At 37.8% G+C, this 12,341-nt stretch overlaps 1 protein-coding gene across 1 annotated transcript; it reads left to right on the top strand.

Moving 5' to 3' along the window:
* The first annotated feature begins 4,183 nt into the window (after positions 1 to 4,183).
* Positions 4,184 to 5,218, top strand: LOC106013048 (rhodopsin-like). The gene has a single exon (XM_013087751.1). The coding sequence runs from the start codon at positions 4,184 to 4,186 to the stop codon at positions 5,216 to 5,218; it is 1,035 nt and encodes a 344-aa protein (XP_012943205.1).
* The last annotated feature ends 7,123 nt before the right edge of the window (positions 5,219 to 12,341 follow it).

The following is a 12,341-nucleotide window of genomic DNA, read 5'->3' as shown; positions in this document are numbered from 1 at the left end:
CACATGTAAACAAACTTTTTAGCCACATTAAAAATGGCCGCCAACAAACTCAAATGTGTCCGTGTCACGTAACCTCGTACGGACTCTATGCTCGTGCGCAATCAGTTGGCCAGGAAGTCGCCCCTAAAATTGGTCAGGTTTTGGGAACGTGAAGGGCTAAAATCTCGGCCCTACAACTCCTAATAATCTTACGATTTTTTAAAGCAGGTGGAACTTTGGTTTCTTTTAGCTTAGTTTTAGTAGAGATTTTACAGCGTTCGCAACTGCATAATGTCAAATGAGCGCCAGGGGGTGGACATCAACAGAGAAGTCCTTACAGGGAATCAGACTTACTCTGCTCACCTCGCTAACTTCAAAACAAAGTCTACTTCGACTATCAAGGCACCCCGAAAATAGCTGGTCACAAAAGTGTGACAAACATACGAAAGAAGTAGAGGAAAAAATGAAGATAATAAGGATGAGGAAAGAAAAATCAGCAAATGGCATTGATGAATCAGCCCATTTACAATTACAATTCTGCTGTGTATAAAAACTGGAGATGTTCATGTTTCCCCTTTGGGAATGGCCTAAAGGCACTTCAGTCTGTGGCACCACTGTTTTCTGACCTCCTGGTCTTAATAACCCAAAACAGCCTAAAATGTCTGATAGAATTTAGCAATTCTGAGGTAGCATTGTAGCAATACACTAAAGGAGAGTTTAACTCGATTTCAAGACAAAGCATCCCAACGCCTCTCACACAAAAACAAGCTTATCTTTTTTCTTGGAAACTTTTCTAGGGGATATTCTTTAACTCGTTGAGAACTTGCTATTCTGGATTAACTTAAAAATAGAGACATCACCTCGTTATAAGTGCAGATTTTTAAATTTTTCTTTGTCTGAAACTTTAAAGAGGAACACAAATATATGCATACCCTGAAATAGTGAGCAAATTAATGTCTCTGATTTGTGTTCGAAATGTGCAGCAACATTTCCTTTGATCTGATGCTGATCAGATTTATGTGTCATATTCCTCCTTAAAGAGTAAATGGCGAAAAGATATGAGACTAGTAAAGCTGGTAGGTCGTAAAGAAAGATATTAATGATAACAACGACAACATCTCCAATAACTAAAACAACAACAACAACAACAACAACAACAACAACAACAGCAACCATAAACATCGCAACAGTACGAGAGAGAACACGTTGAATTGTTTGTTTTTCTAGTGGGAGGGGGTAGAGTTCTGTCATTTCGGGGAATGTTTTTGGTGTCTGTATTTTATCTTTTATCTGCACAGTATCCTTTCTTCGTCTATATTGATGAATATTGATAGTTTTACTCCTTTTGTCTATGTAAAGGCCTTTTTTTTTCGTATAGTTTCCCTTTTCCTCCAGTGTTTTTTGTGGTTTTTGGCACTGCTCTCCTTCATTATATTTCGTTTACATAAAAATAACATGATAACATTTTGAAATATGTACAGAATTTATATACCCTGTTGAAGAGTGCTGAGACATGTACAGTGCACCAAAGTCACACCTAGACCCACACAGAATGTCTGTGAAGAACTCTTGGCACCAAATGGCAGGACAAAATACCACAACTCTCAAAAGGCCAAATTGCCAAGAGTATGGTTTCTAAATTCAAAAGGATTCGCTCAACTTCGCTGAGATTGTCTTGTCGTCAGAATTCTGATTTCAGAATCACAAAAGCTGTATTTTTTAAAAGTTGTCCTTAGGAAGCATTAAGTTAGCGCGACAACAAAAAAGGGCTACAGAATACTCCGAAAGTGTCGCTGAAGGACTTCTTGACCTCATGGTCTAAGTAACGCAAAACGACGAAAACTGTCAGGTAGAACTTTCCAATTCTAAGGTAGCTCAATGCTCAAAGTCTGGCAAACATTCAGCCATATTGCTTTTTTAATCGGCCATAGAATTATTGAAGCCACAAGTCATCTTAACCCTCATGTCTTCCTTTTTAAAAAGAATATATTATATTCCCTTCTGTAGATTTGTTAGTCACCCAGCTCATCGTCAAGTAATGACTGATTATTATTATTATTATTATTATTATTATTATTATTATTATTATTATTATTATTATTATTATTATTGTTATTATTATTATTATTATTATTATTATTATTATTATTGTTGTTATTGCTATTGTTATTACTAGACACAGACCCGTTCTACCAACGGTGATGTAGTGATAGGAAAACCCACGATAAAATGTTGTACCAGTACCTGATTCATTGCCGTAGGACCTCTGTGTTGACAACATTGCCGGTATATGCACCATCTGGAGCTCCGTCCTGGGCAACAGGTCTCTTTGCAAGTGTCCTAATACAGTCCCTGGACCCAATTCGACTCATTGCGACATATGATTGTCCATGAGGGAAAAAAATCGCCTTGTAAAAAAACCCCTATCCTTTTCAAAGTCTGTCCCTGGGCTTTGTTGGCAGTCCTTGCAAAAGCAGGTCTAGCCGGAAATTGTTTCCGTCGAATATGGAACGGAAATATATTGTCTGTGATGTCATCTGGAAGTTTTGTCGCAAACTCTCCGATTTGCTTGCATACGTTGTGTATGCCATCACCAATATTCAGTAGATAGTTAGAGAAATCAGTAGTCTCACCTGTAAGCAAAACCCTCATGTTTCTTGTCAGTCTGAGCACATTCACATGCTCCCTCAGATATGATGATTTCAGGGTTGCATTGACTATCTGTGATCTTGAGCCATGGCGAACTACTGGTAGTATTTGGCGCCAGTCACCCGACAGCAGCACAGTTAGTCCACCGAACAGAGAGTTATTCCCACATATGTCTTGAAGTGTTCGGTCTATGGCTTCAAAGATGTGTTTCTAGCCCACCGATACTTCATCAATGATGAGCAGCTCTGTTTGGCGTAATAAAGTGACACTGGCATCTAAGGGACTCACACTGAACACGGACTGTTCGTTCACGCACAGAGGTATTTTGCATCTGCTGTGTAATGTTCTGTCATTTGATAGCAGAGTTGCTGCAATGCCTGACAGTGCTGTAGTAAGTGCGATCTTCTGAAAAGAACGGACAGCAACAATAATCAGGTTGAAATAGTGAGGAAAATCTGGATAGATGATGTTTCTTGCTGTTGGGTCTTCTGATTTCATATTGAAATAAAGCAGTGAATTTTGTTGCTGGGGGTCCTTGACCAATAACTTGCTGAATATCTTCAGGCTGGAACAAAATCGTTTGTTGATTTGGAAGGTGGCAGGGCAACTTTTCCACTGGTGGGTATTTACTGTAGATTTCAAATCCACAAAGCCTCCAAAAAGCCTCACTCGCAGAGATGTATCGAACATTAACATATCTTGAGATTTCACCATTTTCAGTGTCTGTTCGAACCTCTCTCCGGATGCGGTCTTGGCCTTTTATGATGTACTTGTAAAGATGTTTCACAGCCTGGCCAGAGTGGACAATTTCAACATTTATGTGCTCTTGATATCTCAGAGACAGTTTTGGGTTTAACGGAACAATGAAAGAGTTGTCTACATGAACCTCTGAACCACGAACTTTCACCGTCAAAACGCACTTCTGTTCATGCGAACTACTCACACGAACGAAGAAGCACAATATGAAACGGAAGTAGTCCCCAGTAAAATATTAAATGGCTAATGGCAGAGTGAAAGCATCTGAGATCTTCGATTTACTGGAAAAACCATCAAACCTGAAAAATCAGAAGATGGTTTCCAAACTTTGAAAATATGCCAACAGTTATTGTCTGAATCATATTTTTGTAGATTTTATGGGCACCTGTGTTACAAATGTATAGTGACCCCACAAACGGCTTAGCTCCATTATATATTATATTCTTCTTGTTCATCTTCTTGTTCTTCTTCTTGTCCTTCTTCTTCTTCTTCTTCTTCTTCTTCTTCTTCTTCTTCTTCTTCTTCTTCTTCTTCTTCTTCTTCTTCTTCTTCTTCTTCTTCTTCTTCTTCTTCTTTATTTTTTAAATTATATTATTGTTATTACTATTTTCATTATTATATTCATATCATCATTATTGTTAATGTTGTTGTTCTTGTTGTTCTTTTTGTTGTTGTTGTGATTATATATTTGCATAGATATATCATATGAAATGTTATCACGTTCTTTCACTTTTTCCTATAAAATAGGCGTGACTGTGAAACTTCACTTTTGTGGAACCAGCAGCTTGTGATATCAGAAATGGCTTCTGGAAATTACAGCCATACTCTACCTACAATGTTTGAACAAGACAAGGATCCTTTCATAGACGATGATGTCCTCAACGTTTTAATCATCGTTTTCTATGTCGTTGCTATCGGATTAATGTGTTTCTTTGGTGTTATATTCAACGCGGTTAACGTTTTCGTATTTTTCAAGCAAGGATTCAAAGACACCGTCAACATCACTCTTTTCAGTCTCGCCGTTTCCGATATGGGATCTCTGGCAACGCTCTTTTGGAGTACTGTCTGCTTCAACCCTTTGTTCGCTCAAGCTGTTCTACCTGTGATTAGTATAGACTTAATGCATATAACATCTGGATGGCCTCACACTTTTTTCTCGCGGATCTCCAGCTGGATCACAGCCTTCGTCACGTTTGAGAGATGTCTGTGTATCGCTCTACCCCTCAAAGTGAAGACAATCATAACACCGAGACGTACTATTTACGTAATTGTCAGCATATACATAGGCGTGGCTGCTTGTGTTGCTCCTGCGTTCTATTCTATCAGGCTGGGGCCAAAACATGTTTCAGAAGTAAACATGACCATGATAGGAATAGTATATACCTCCGACGGCGTTTTTATTGAGGGTATATCTCTTCTCATCAGCGCTTTTTCCCAGCTTGTTTCATTCATCTCAGTAATCGTGTGTACGGTAATCCTTGTCCAAAACCTTCTGATCAAATCAAGATGGCGCCAGTCGAGTTCCAGCACAGCAAAGCAGGAATCTTTATCGAATAGAGACATGAAAGTTGTGAGAATGGTTCTGTCTATTGCCGTAATCTTCATAGCTTGTTTGTCCCCCACTGTTGCCAACATCTTTGCGATAATGTCCATCCCAGAGTACAGCTTTTACGGGGAATACCAAAGTATCTATTTGATCCTATGGGCTATAAGCTTTCTGCTGGTTGCAACGAATTCAGCGGTGAATATATTTGTGTATTACTACATGAGTTCGAAATTTAAAGAAATTCTCGACGAAACGCTCAACAGAATGAGAGGGAAATGTGGTGTGTGAGGTACCTTGACGCTTGCTGTGTTACGCCCTCACAAACGTATGGATTTTATAAACGGGTCTTCAGAGACAACTAGCTACTCAGCCAAGTATTACAAAGTTTTATCTGCTCATTACCTGACTTTGAGAATTTTTTTATGTCAAAAAGTGTTGAATTTCACAATACGTCAAGCTTTTTTTAAAACACTTTTTGAATAACTTGTTGACAACTTTGAATTGTCTTGCGATTTTGATAGAACAGATAGAACAGACTATGGTTCCTGACCTCTTAGTTCTAGTAACTAAAAACAACCCCACAGGTCAGAAAAAACTTTGTAATTCTAAGGTAGTGATGTGTTAACTCATAAGAGACACGCATTCTTGTCATTTGGTGTTGCATGTTGTCTTGTTTTTAATGGACATAACCTCATTATTCATACGGATGTTCAAATCGTATTTTCTTTTTCTGAGACGTAAGAAGTTAGAAAACAACATCCAATGTTTTAAATATGATACAAATTCGTGTTTCTGTTCAGTTTTAGAATCTCAATAAACAATAGTTGTTGTCAGCTACTTACTTGCTTATTTACTGACTTATTCATTTTGTTTTATCCTTCCTTTCGTACCTCTGGGGTGTTGAGGGTAGAATGACATTTCTGCTACTTATCGGACTAATGTGTGACGACTACGGTCTTGTAGAGTTAAAAAACATAAAACATTTTTGAACTGCTTATCTACCTGGACTCTTGTACTAATAATGTCGGCGAGAAAGAAATCCATGGTATTATAGATAAATCAATAACATCAACAGCAGCGACAACAGCAGTTATAAACCTCAACAGAAGTAAAACAACAACATCAGTTGAAAATATTTACGTAATATCAGCTACTGGCGTGGTACAGCTTAACTGATATTGTTTTTTTTGTGTTAGTGGCATAATTTCTAAGTCTGGCGCAAGTGTGCTTATATCACAGGCTGTAGCATTTCTACGATTGTCAATACTTATTGCTTTCAGGTTCATTTTCCTCTTCTTCATTCACTTCATCCATGTCAGTATCTTCTCCCTCGTTTCCTATAGTATCGCCCTCCGATCCACTAGCCACATCACTCTCCTATTCATTGTATCCATAGTCATCATCATTCCCTTCTATTGTATCCACTACCAGTACTTGATACTAAGCGAAGATATTTTCTCGCTTCATAGAAAAAGAAACCAATTATTCTTCCCTCTATCAATATTACTTTTCTTCTCTCCCCTCCCCCCTCTCTGTCTCTTTGTCTGTCTGTCTGTCTGTCTGTCTGTCTGTCTGTCTGTCTGTCTGTCTGTCTGTCTGTCTGTCTGTCTGTCTGTCTGTCTGTTTCTTTCTCCCCCCCCCCCTCTCTCTCTCTCTCTCTCTCTCTCTCTCTCTCTCTCTCTCTCACACACACACACACCTTCACAAAATTTGACGTCAGCTAGGTTCCAAATCGTGCAATCTACATGAATGGATTCCCTGACGAGCGCCATGAGATTGATATTCATAAATAATAGTTTCATCCTTTCCCCCCCAGTAGATCTAGGTTTGATAATTTACGAACATATTCAGTGTTTTAGCCAGCATGTGGTTAGATTCGAGTATAAATGTTACAGGGTGCCGGGTGATCTTCAAAAAGAAAGGTATCGATACTTGTTCAACTGACGAGTGATGAAGTGTGAGTCAGACCTGCCAACAAGAGTCAGTCTCAATATATAAAATAATATAGGATGATAAGGCCTTCAGGTGTCTCCAGCTCAACTGCAAGAATGCGAACAATACCCAACAGAAACTCTGATGTCGGAAAATTTGGATGTAGCGATTACTAGTACTCCATGCAAACTGATTTAGTGGGTTGATTGTGGGTTGAACATCGTTTAGGAGCTTTAGATTTCTTGGATTACATTCATTTATACGTTCAATAAAATAGGTAGACACAGCGTTGTGTTCTTCTTCTTCCAAAGGAAACAGGAAGTGCGTTTTTTCATTGTAAAAAAATAAATTGCATTACAATATTTCATAATATAATAATAATAATAATGCGGCTATACATCTTTAAGGTGAGTTTATCTATTAACACCCCCGCTTAAACTCAGATTACTAACTTAGCTTTTTAAAATTTTTTATTTTATTAATTAATTAACACTAAAGGGAAATAGCCCAAATGTTAACATTAGAGTTGTAAATTATTTGCACAGTTGTTTCCCCTTGTAAAGTGTAAATTCAAGAGAGAGGAATAGAATTGAGATAATGACAAAACTTTAAAAAAGAATTACTGTTTTCCCAAATATTGGAGAGTTGAGAAAAACATCAAGGCCACGCAGATGGTCATGTAGAACAAATGTCCGTCCCTCACTACTCTTAGTTTCCACATGTACGTTACACAATAGCCTACATACACACAGGCAGCATTACTTATGATTATGAACTGATTACACTTTAAAAAAAAATCCAATGCAATCCACATGATTGCTGTGTTGTTGTTGGCACTGCTGTACTTGTACAGTACTATACACAGGCTCCGTCTTGTCCTTCGCAATTATTCTGAACAAGAAAATACATGTATGTATTATAATTATATTATGCATTAAATCAGTTTATGAAGGTAACTGGAGATATCATGAAGAAAACCCCAAGGAAGATACTGAACAGATACGTAGCTGAATTGTGCAAAGCATTTATGAACCCCTGATTGACAACAAGAGATAACAAATAATCAAATACATGTATCATAATATGTCATAACATTAAAATCATTGAACAGTTCATGAATTAATGAGAATTTATTTTCCCATCAACAGAGCAATAAATTTGTCGTTTCTGAATCTGTTTGCTGGTTTTGTGAACACATCAACAATACTTTCTTCTGATTGAACATAAATCAGTTGCAATTTATCATTATTTATTTCATTTCTGATAAAATGATATTTTTATAGCAAGGTGCTTTGATCTTTTGTGATGGACTGGGTTTTCAGCAAGAGCAATAGCTCCCTGATTGTCACAGTGCAAAGTGAATCGGGTGACATTAAGGTCAACCATGTCATTCAACAAAGCTTTCAAAAATCTTTCGTCCTGCATGGCGACAGCCAAGGCCGTGTATTCCGCCTCACATGTTGATAGTGCCACTGTGAGCTGCTTCTTAGTAAATCCTCTACCCATACAATGAGGATTATTCTCATTTCTTCTTGGGATTTTTCATCTGAGTACTTTTTCGTATAAACGCATGGATCGGAGAGTGGTTAAGAAAAACCCTGTTCAAACAAGTGTACATGCAAAGTCTGGTTCCATTTCCTGCCACTTTGCTTCAGTTGATAAAGTGATTTCTTTAATTTCCATACAAGCTGTTCACCATTGTGACCCTTGGTTTGAAAACCTTCAGGTTGTTCAAGATATGTTTTAGTGTCAATGAGGGCATTTAAAAAGGCCGCTTTTATATCCTTCTGATGTATGTTCATATCATTACACACTGGTAGCTGCAATAAAGTACGTATCGAGGTCATGTGAGCTGTGGGTGAGAATGTTTCAGGATAATCTACAGCAGGTGTCTGGGAATAACCATTGGACACAAGTCTAGCATTATACTGGACTTCATCTGATTAGCCTTCTTTGATATGATTAATCCATCTCAACCCCCCCCTCCTCGAAATCACTGCTTCCCTGCCAGGAGGTAAAGGAGTCAATTGAAAAAAAACCAATTCTCTCCAAGAGTGCGCATTTCCTCTTGCATTGCATTTTGCCATTTGTCGACTGAAACACAAGAAATATCTTCTTTGAATTATTTTGGTACATCATTAATTGCATAGAAATAATGAGTTGTTGTGACATTCAAATAATTTTCAATCTCATCTTTAACATCATAGTCATCCAAATGTTTAGGCTTAGTGATAGATCGTTTTGGCCTATTCTTCCCATCTTGACAGTTACCAGTGTCTGACACAATATCTGACTGATTATTACTAGGTCTAGCCACAGATTCATCAAGAGAATTTTCTGTCTCATGGTTTGTTGATTCAATATTGTCAACAGCTGGGGATACATCATTCAAAATTTGTTTAATCAAAGGGATAGGAATGAATTCTTTTTCGTAGGTGACATGAACAGATACATTGTCTTTCTCATCTTTCACATCCACTTTCAAACTTCTTCCAAACTTGATAATTCTCACTTTCTCAATCTTTTGAGTTTGGTGAAAATAAAACAAATATGCGGGACTGACCTTAGAAAAACCAAGGACAATTCTTCTCTCTTTCCTATCATCAAGTTTTCTAATATTTTGAACAAATGCAAAGCATTCCATGCCCAATTCTTGCAATTTCAGACGGTGATTAAAGCACCTGTTGCGGATATATGCCGCTTACATGACTGAAAAAGTGCAAAGGTTTTTTTGGCAATTGACAGAAATCAAAAGACATCTTGCCATTTCAAACAATGTCCGCCAGGATCTCTTTGCTATTCCAATTTCATGAGGACCATGAGGAGAAGACCTCTCATGCTTTATCTTATTCTTTATCAAAAGGGATTCAAATTCAATTGAGCTGAACCCCCCCCCCCCAACCATCACTTCTAACACATTTAGCATCACTAAAAGGGTTAATTTCTGCCGAGATTTTCTGAAATGCATGACAAATATCAGATTTCTTCTGTAAGAAATAAACATTGCATAAACCAGAAAAGTCATCAACACAACAAAGTGCATATTTGAAATTGTCCTTAGCAGTCGGTCCAACTAGTCCAGCTAACTCAACATGAACCTTTTCAACAACTGCCCTGGCACGAGTGTCAAGTTGTCGATTTCTTGTCTGAGTCATCTTACCTAAAAGGCACACATCACAACTGTCATATCCATCAGTTACTACTGGATCCTTGATTGTCATACCATTAACACACTTTTCGAGAAAAATAATATCCTGCTTGTTTCTGTGTCCAAAAAATATTGTGCCACTCATCCAATGAGCGTACAGTATTTTGGTGGTGAAGTGAATTCAGGTAGTACAGGCTTCTTTTCTTTTTTATTTCAATGTTAGAATTTCCACTCGGCAGAATTCCTGAATCCTTGGAAAACTCAATGTTTGTGTCAGAACTTTCTCCAAAAGAGGATGGAACAGAAAAAAAATATCCTATGAAAAAGTAGGAACGTAGAGTGCATTTTTCAGGACAACTTTGTGAACAATACCCTGGTAGTCACGGAGTGAAATCACAGCGTCACCTTGTCCGCGTGCCATGGCTGTCAATCTCCTTCCATCTGCTAATTCAATGACGTGATTTGCAGACAATTGACAATGTGAGATGAGGCACCACTGTCGACAAGAAGGCTATCGGCGATATGAACTTCATTATTTTTGGTGTTGTTCCCAACGAAGAATGTAAAGTCATTTGACAAAATGCAGTATTTGGCATAATGATTCTTAACTTTGCAGTGGTTTTTCGATTGCCGCAGAACTGAGTGTCATGCGTTTTTAATTTACACTCATTACACGACCACGACTGTGCGGGTCTGGTTTCATGATCCCATGCCGCTGCTATGGGGGACCGTTGATGTCGTCTCTGAGCATTTGTTCTGGAATGAATATTCATAACAGAGCATTCACTATTTTCAGTGACTGAATATTTTTTATTTCTAAGGCTTTCTTTGACTTAAGCAAATGTCTGAGCCTTCTCACTCTGAGTCGTTACAGTAATGAAAGGCTTGTAACGCACTGGTAGTCCTTTCAAGACCCTGGCGATTAGACGCGGATCACTGACAGTCTCACCGGCTGAATTTGCAGCGGTTTTAGCACGAATTATAAAGTCTATCGTGCTTTCGCCAGAATGATTAACCCGAGAAGTAAGTTCATTGTATAACCAAATAATTCTCGACTTGCCTTTGGAAAGATAATGGTTTCGTAGAATCTTGAAAGCTTGACTCCTATCATCCTTTGCATCTCTGATAAATAAGGACAGAGAGCGGTCATCTAATACTTGAACGAGTTCTGCGCAAGCTTCTTCATTCTGATCGGAGTCAACATCGACGATCTGTTCATGAAAGTTTTTGAAAACAGCATTTCATCCACGGATTCTCATGTACCCGAGAAATTTGGTCTCCCATAGCTCGTACTATACCTTTGCATATCACAGCAAAATACGATGTGTCTTTGAGTTAGAGTCCTGGGACCATAACCTGTTGATTGGTGGGTTGATTGTGGGTTGAACATCGTTCAGAAACTTTAGATTTCGGGGATTACATTCATTCATACATTCAATAAAATAGACACAATGTTGTGTTCTTCATCTTCCACAGGAAACAGGAAGTGCGTTTTTTCATTGTAAAAAATGCATTACAATATTTAATAAAACAATAATAATTATTAGGGTATACCTCTTTAAAGTGAGTTTATCTATTAACAGGACATAGTATCATCATAACTTGAGAATCGTTTTCAGATTTTACAGTTTGCCGATCGTAAAGTAGACCCAATTGAGATTTTACTCATTTCTGTTAAGGGTGGAAGAAAAAAAATGGAACTCTGTGTCGTTTATTAGAACACTTGGTGTGATTTTATCGTATTGTGGTAGTAATGTTTCAACATTATCTATAAATAGAAGGGTGAAATGGTATGTGTTTGACGCCCCAGTGAACACTGTTAGGTTAATTAAGAGGTGGTCACATTAATTAGAGACATTCTGTTGAACTCAAAGGAGCATATTATAACATTTTGAAAGGAAATTGCTTAATTTAAGAAACCAGCATTAAAATAAAAACAACAGCAATTCAAGGTACACGACAAAATAGCTGCCCACAAATACTAATTAATAATTCAACAACGTTATGACTTCTACTAGTTGATTTGTCAATGTAGCTTCTCGTCGGTCGCCTGATGAAATTGTGAATTCCACACGAAGCAAATTTTACACTTTTGAAATGTTCACGGAAAACTTCTCAATATTTCAACCTTGTGTTTCACATGTTCACGTGACCTTCTGTTTATGGCGAGCGCAGAAAAACGTCTTGCCTAACTTAAGCAAAGAGTCACAAAAGGGCTCTAAACAGTTTTATGAAAAATCAAATCACGATTGTTTTTCAGTCTGAAGTTCAGTGTAAGGCCTGGGATGAAAAAAGTGATATTGTTTATGGTGACTTTCCAAGTATTTAAAA

This window comes from Aplysia californica, unplaced genomic scaffold, assembly GCF_000002075.1.
Source record: "Aplysia californica isolate F4 #8 unplaced genomic scaffold, AplCal3.0 scaffold00634, whole genome shotgun sequence".
Taxonomy (NCBI): domain Eukaryota; kingdom Metazoa; phylum Mollusca; class Gastropoda; order Aplysiida; family Aplysiidae; genus Aplysia; species Aplysia californica.
Note: the sequence above shows the minus strand (reverse complement) of the source record. Positions and strands in the feature narration are given on the sequence as shown.

Coding starts and splice junctions, on each gene's coding strand:
- LOC106013048 (XM_013087751.1), top strand. CDS start 4,184: ATGGCTTCTGGAAATTACAGCCATACTCTACCTACAATGTTTGAACAA.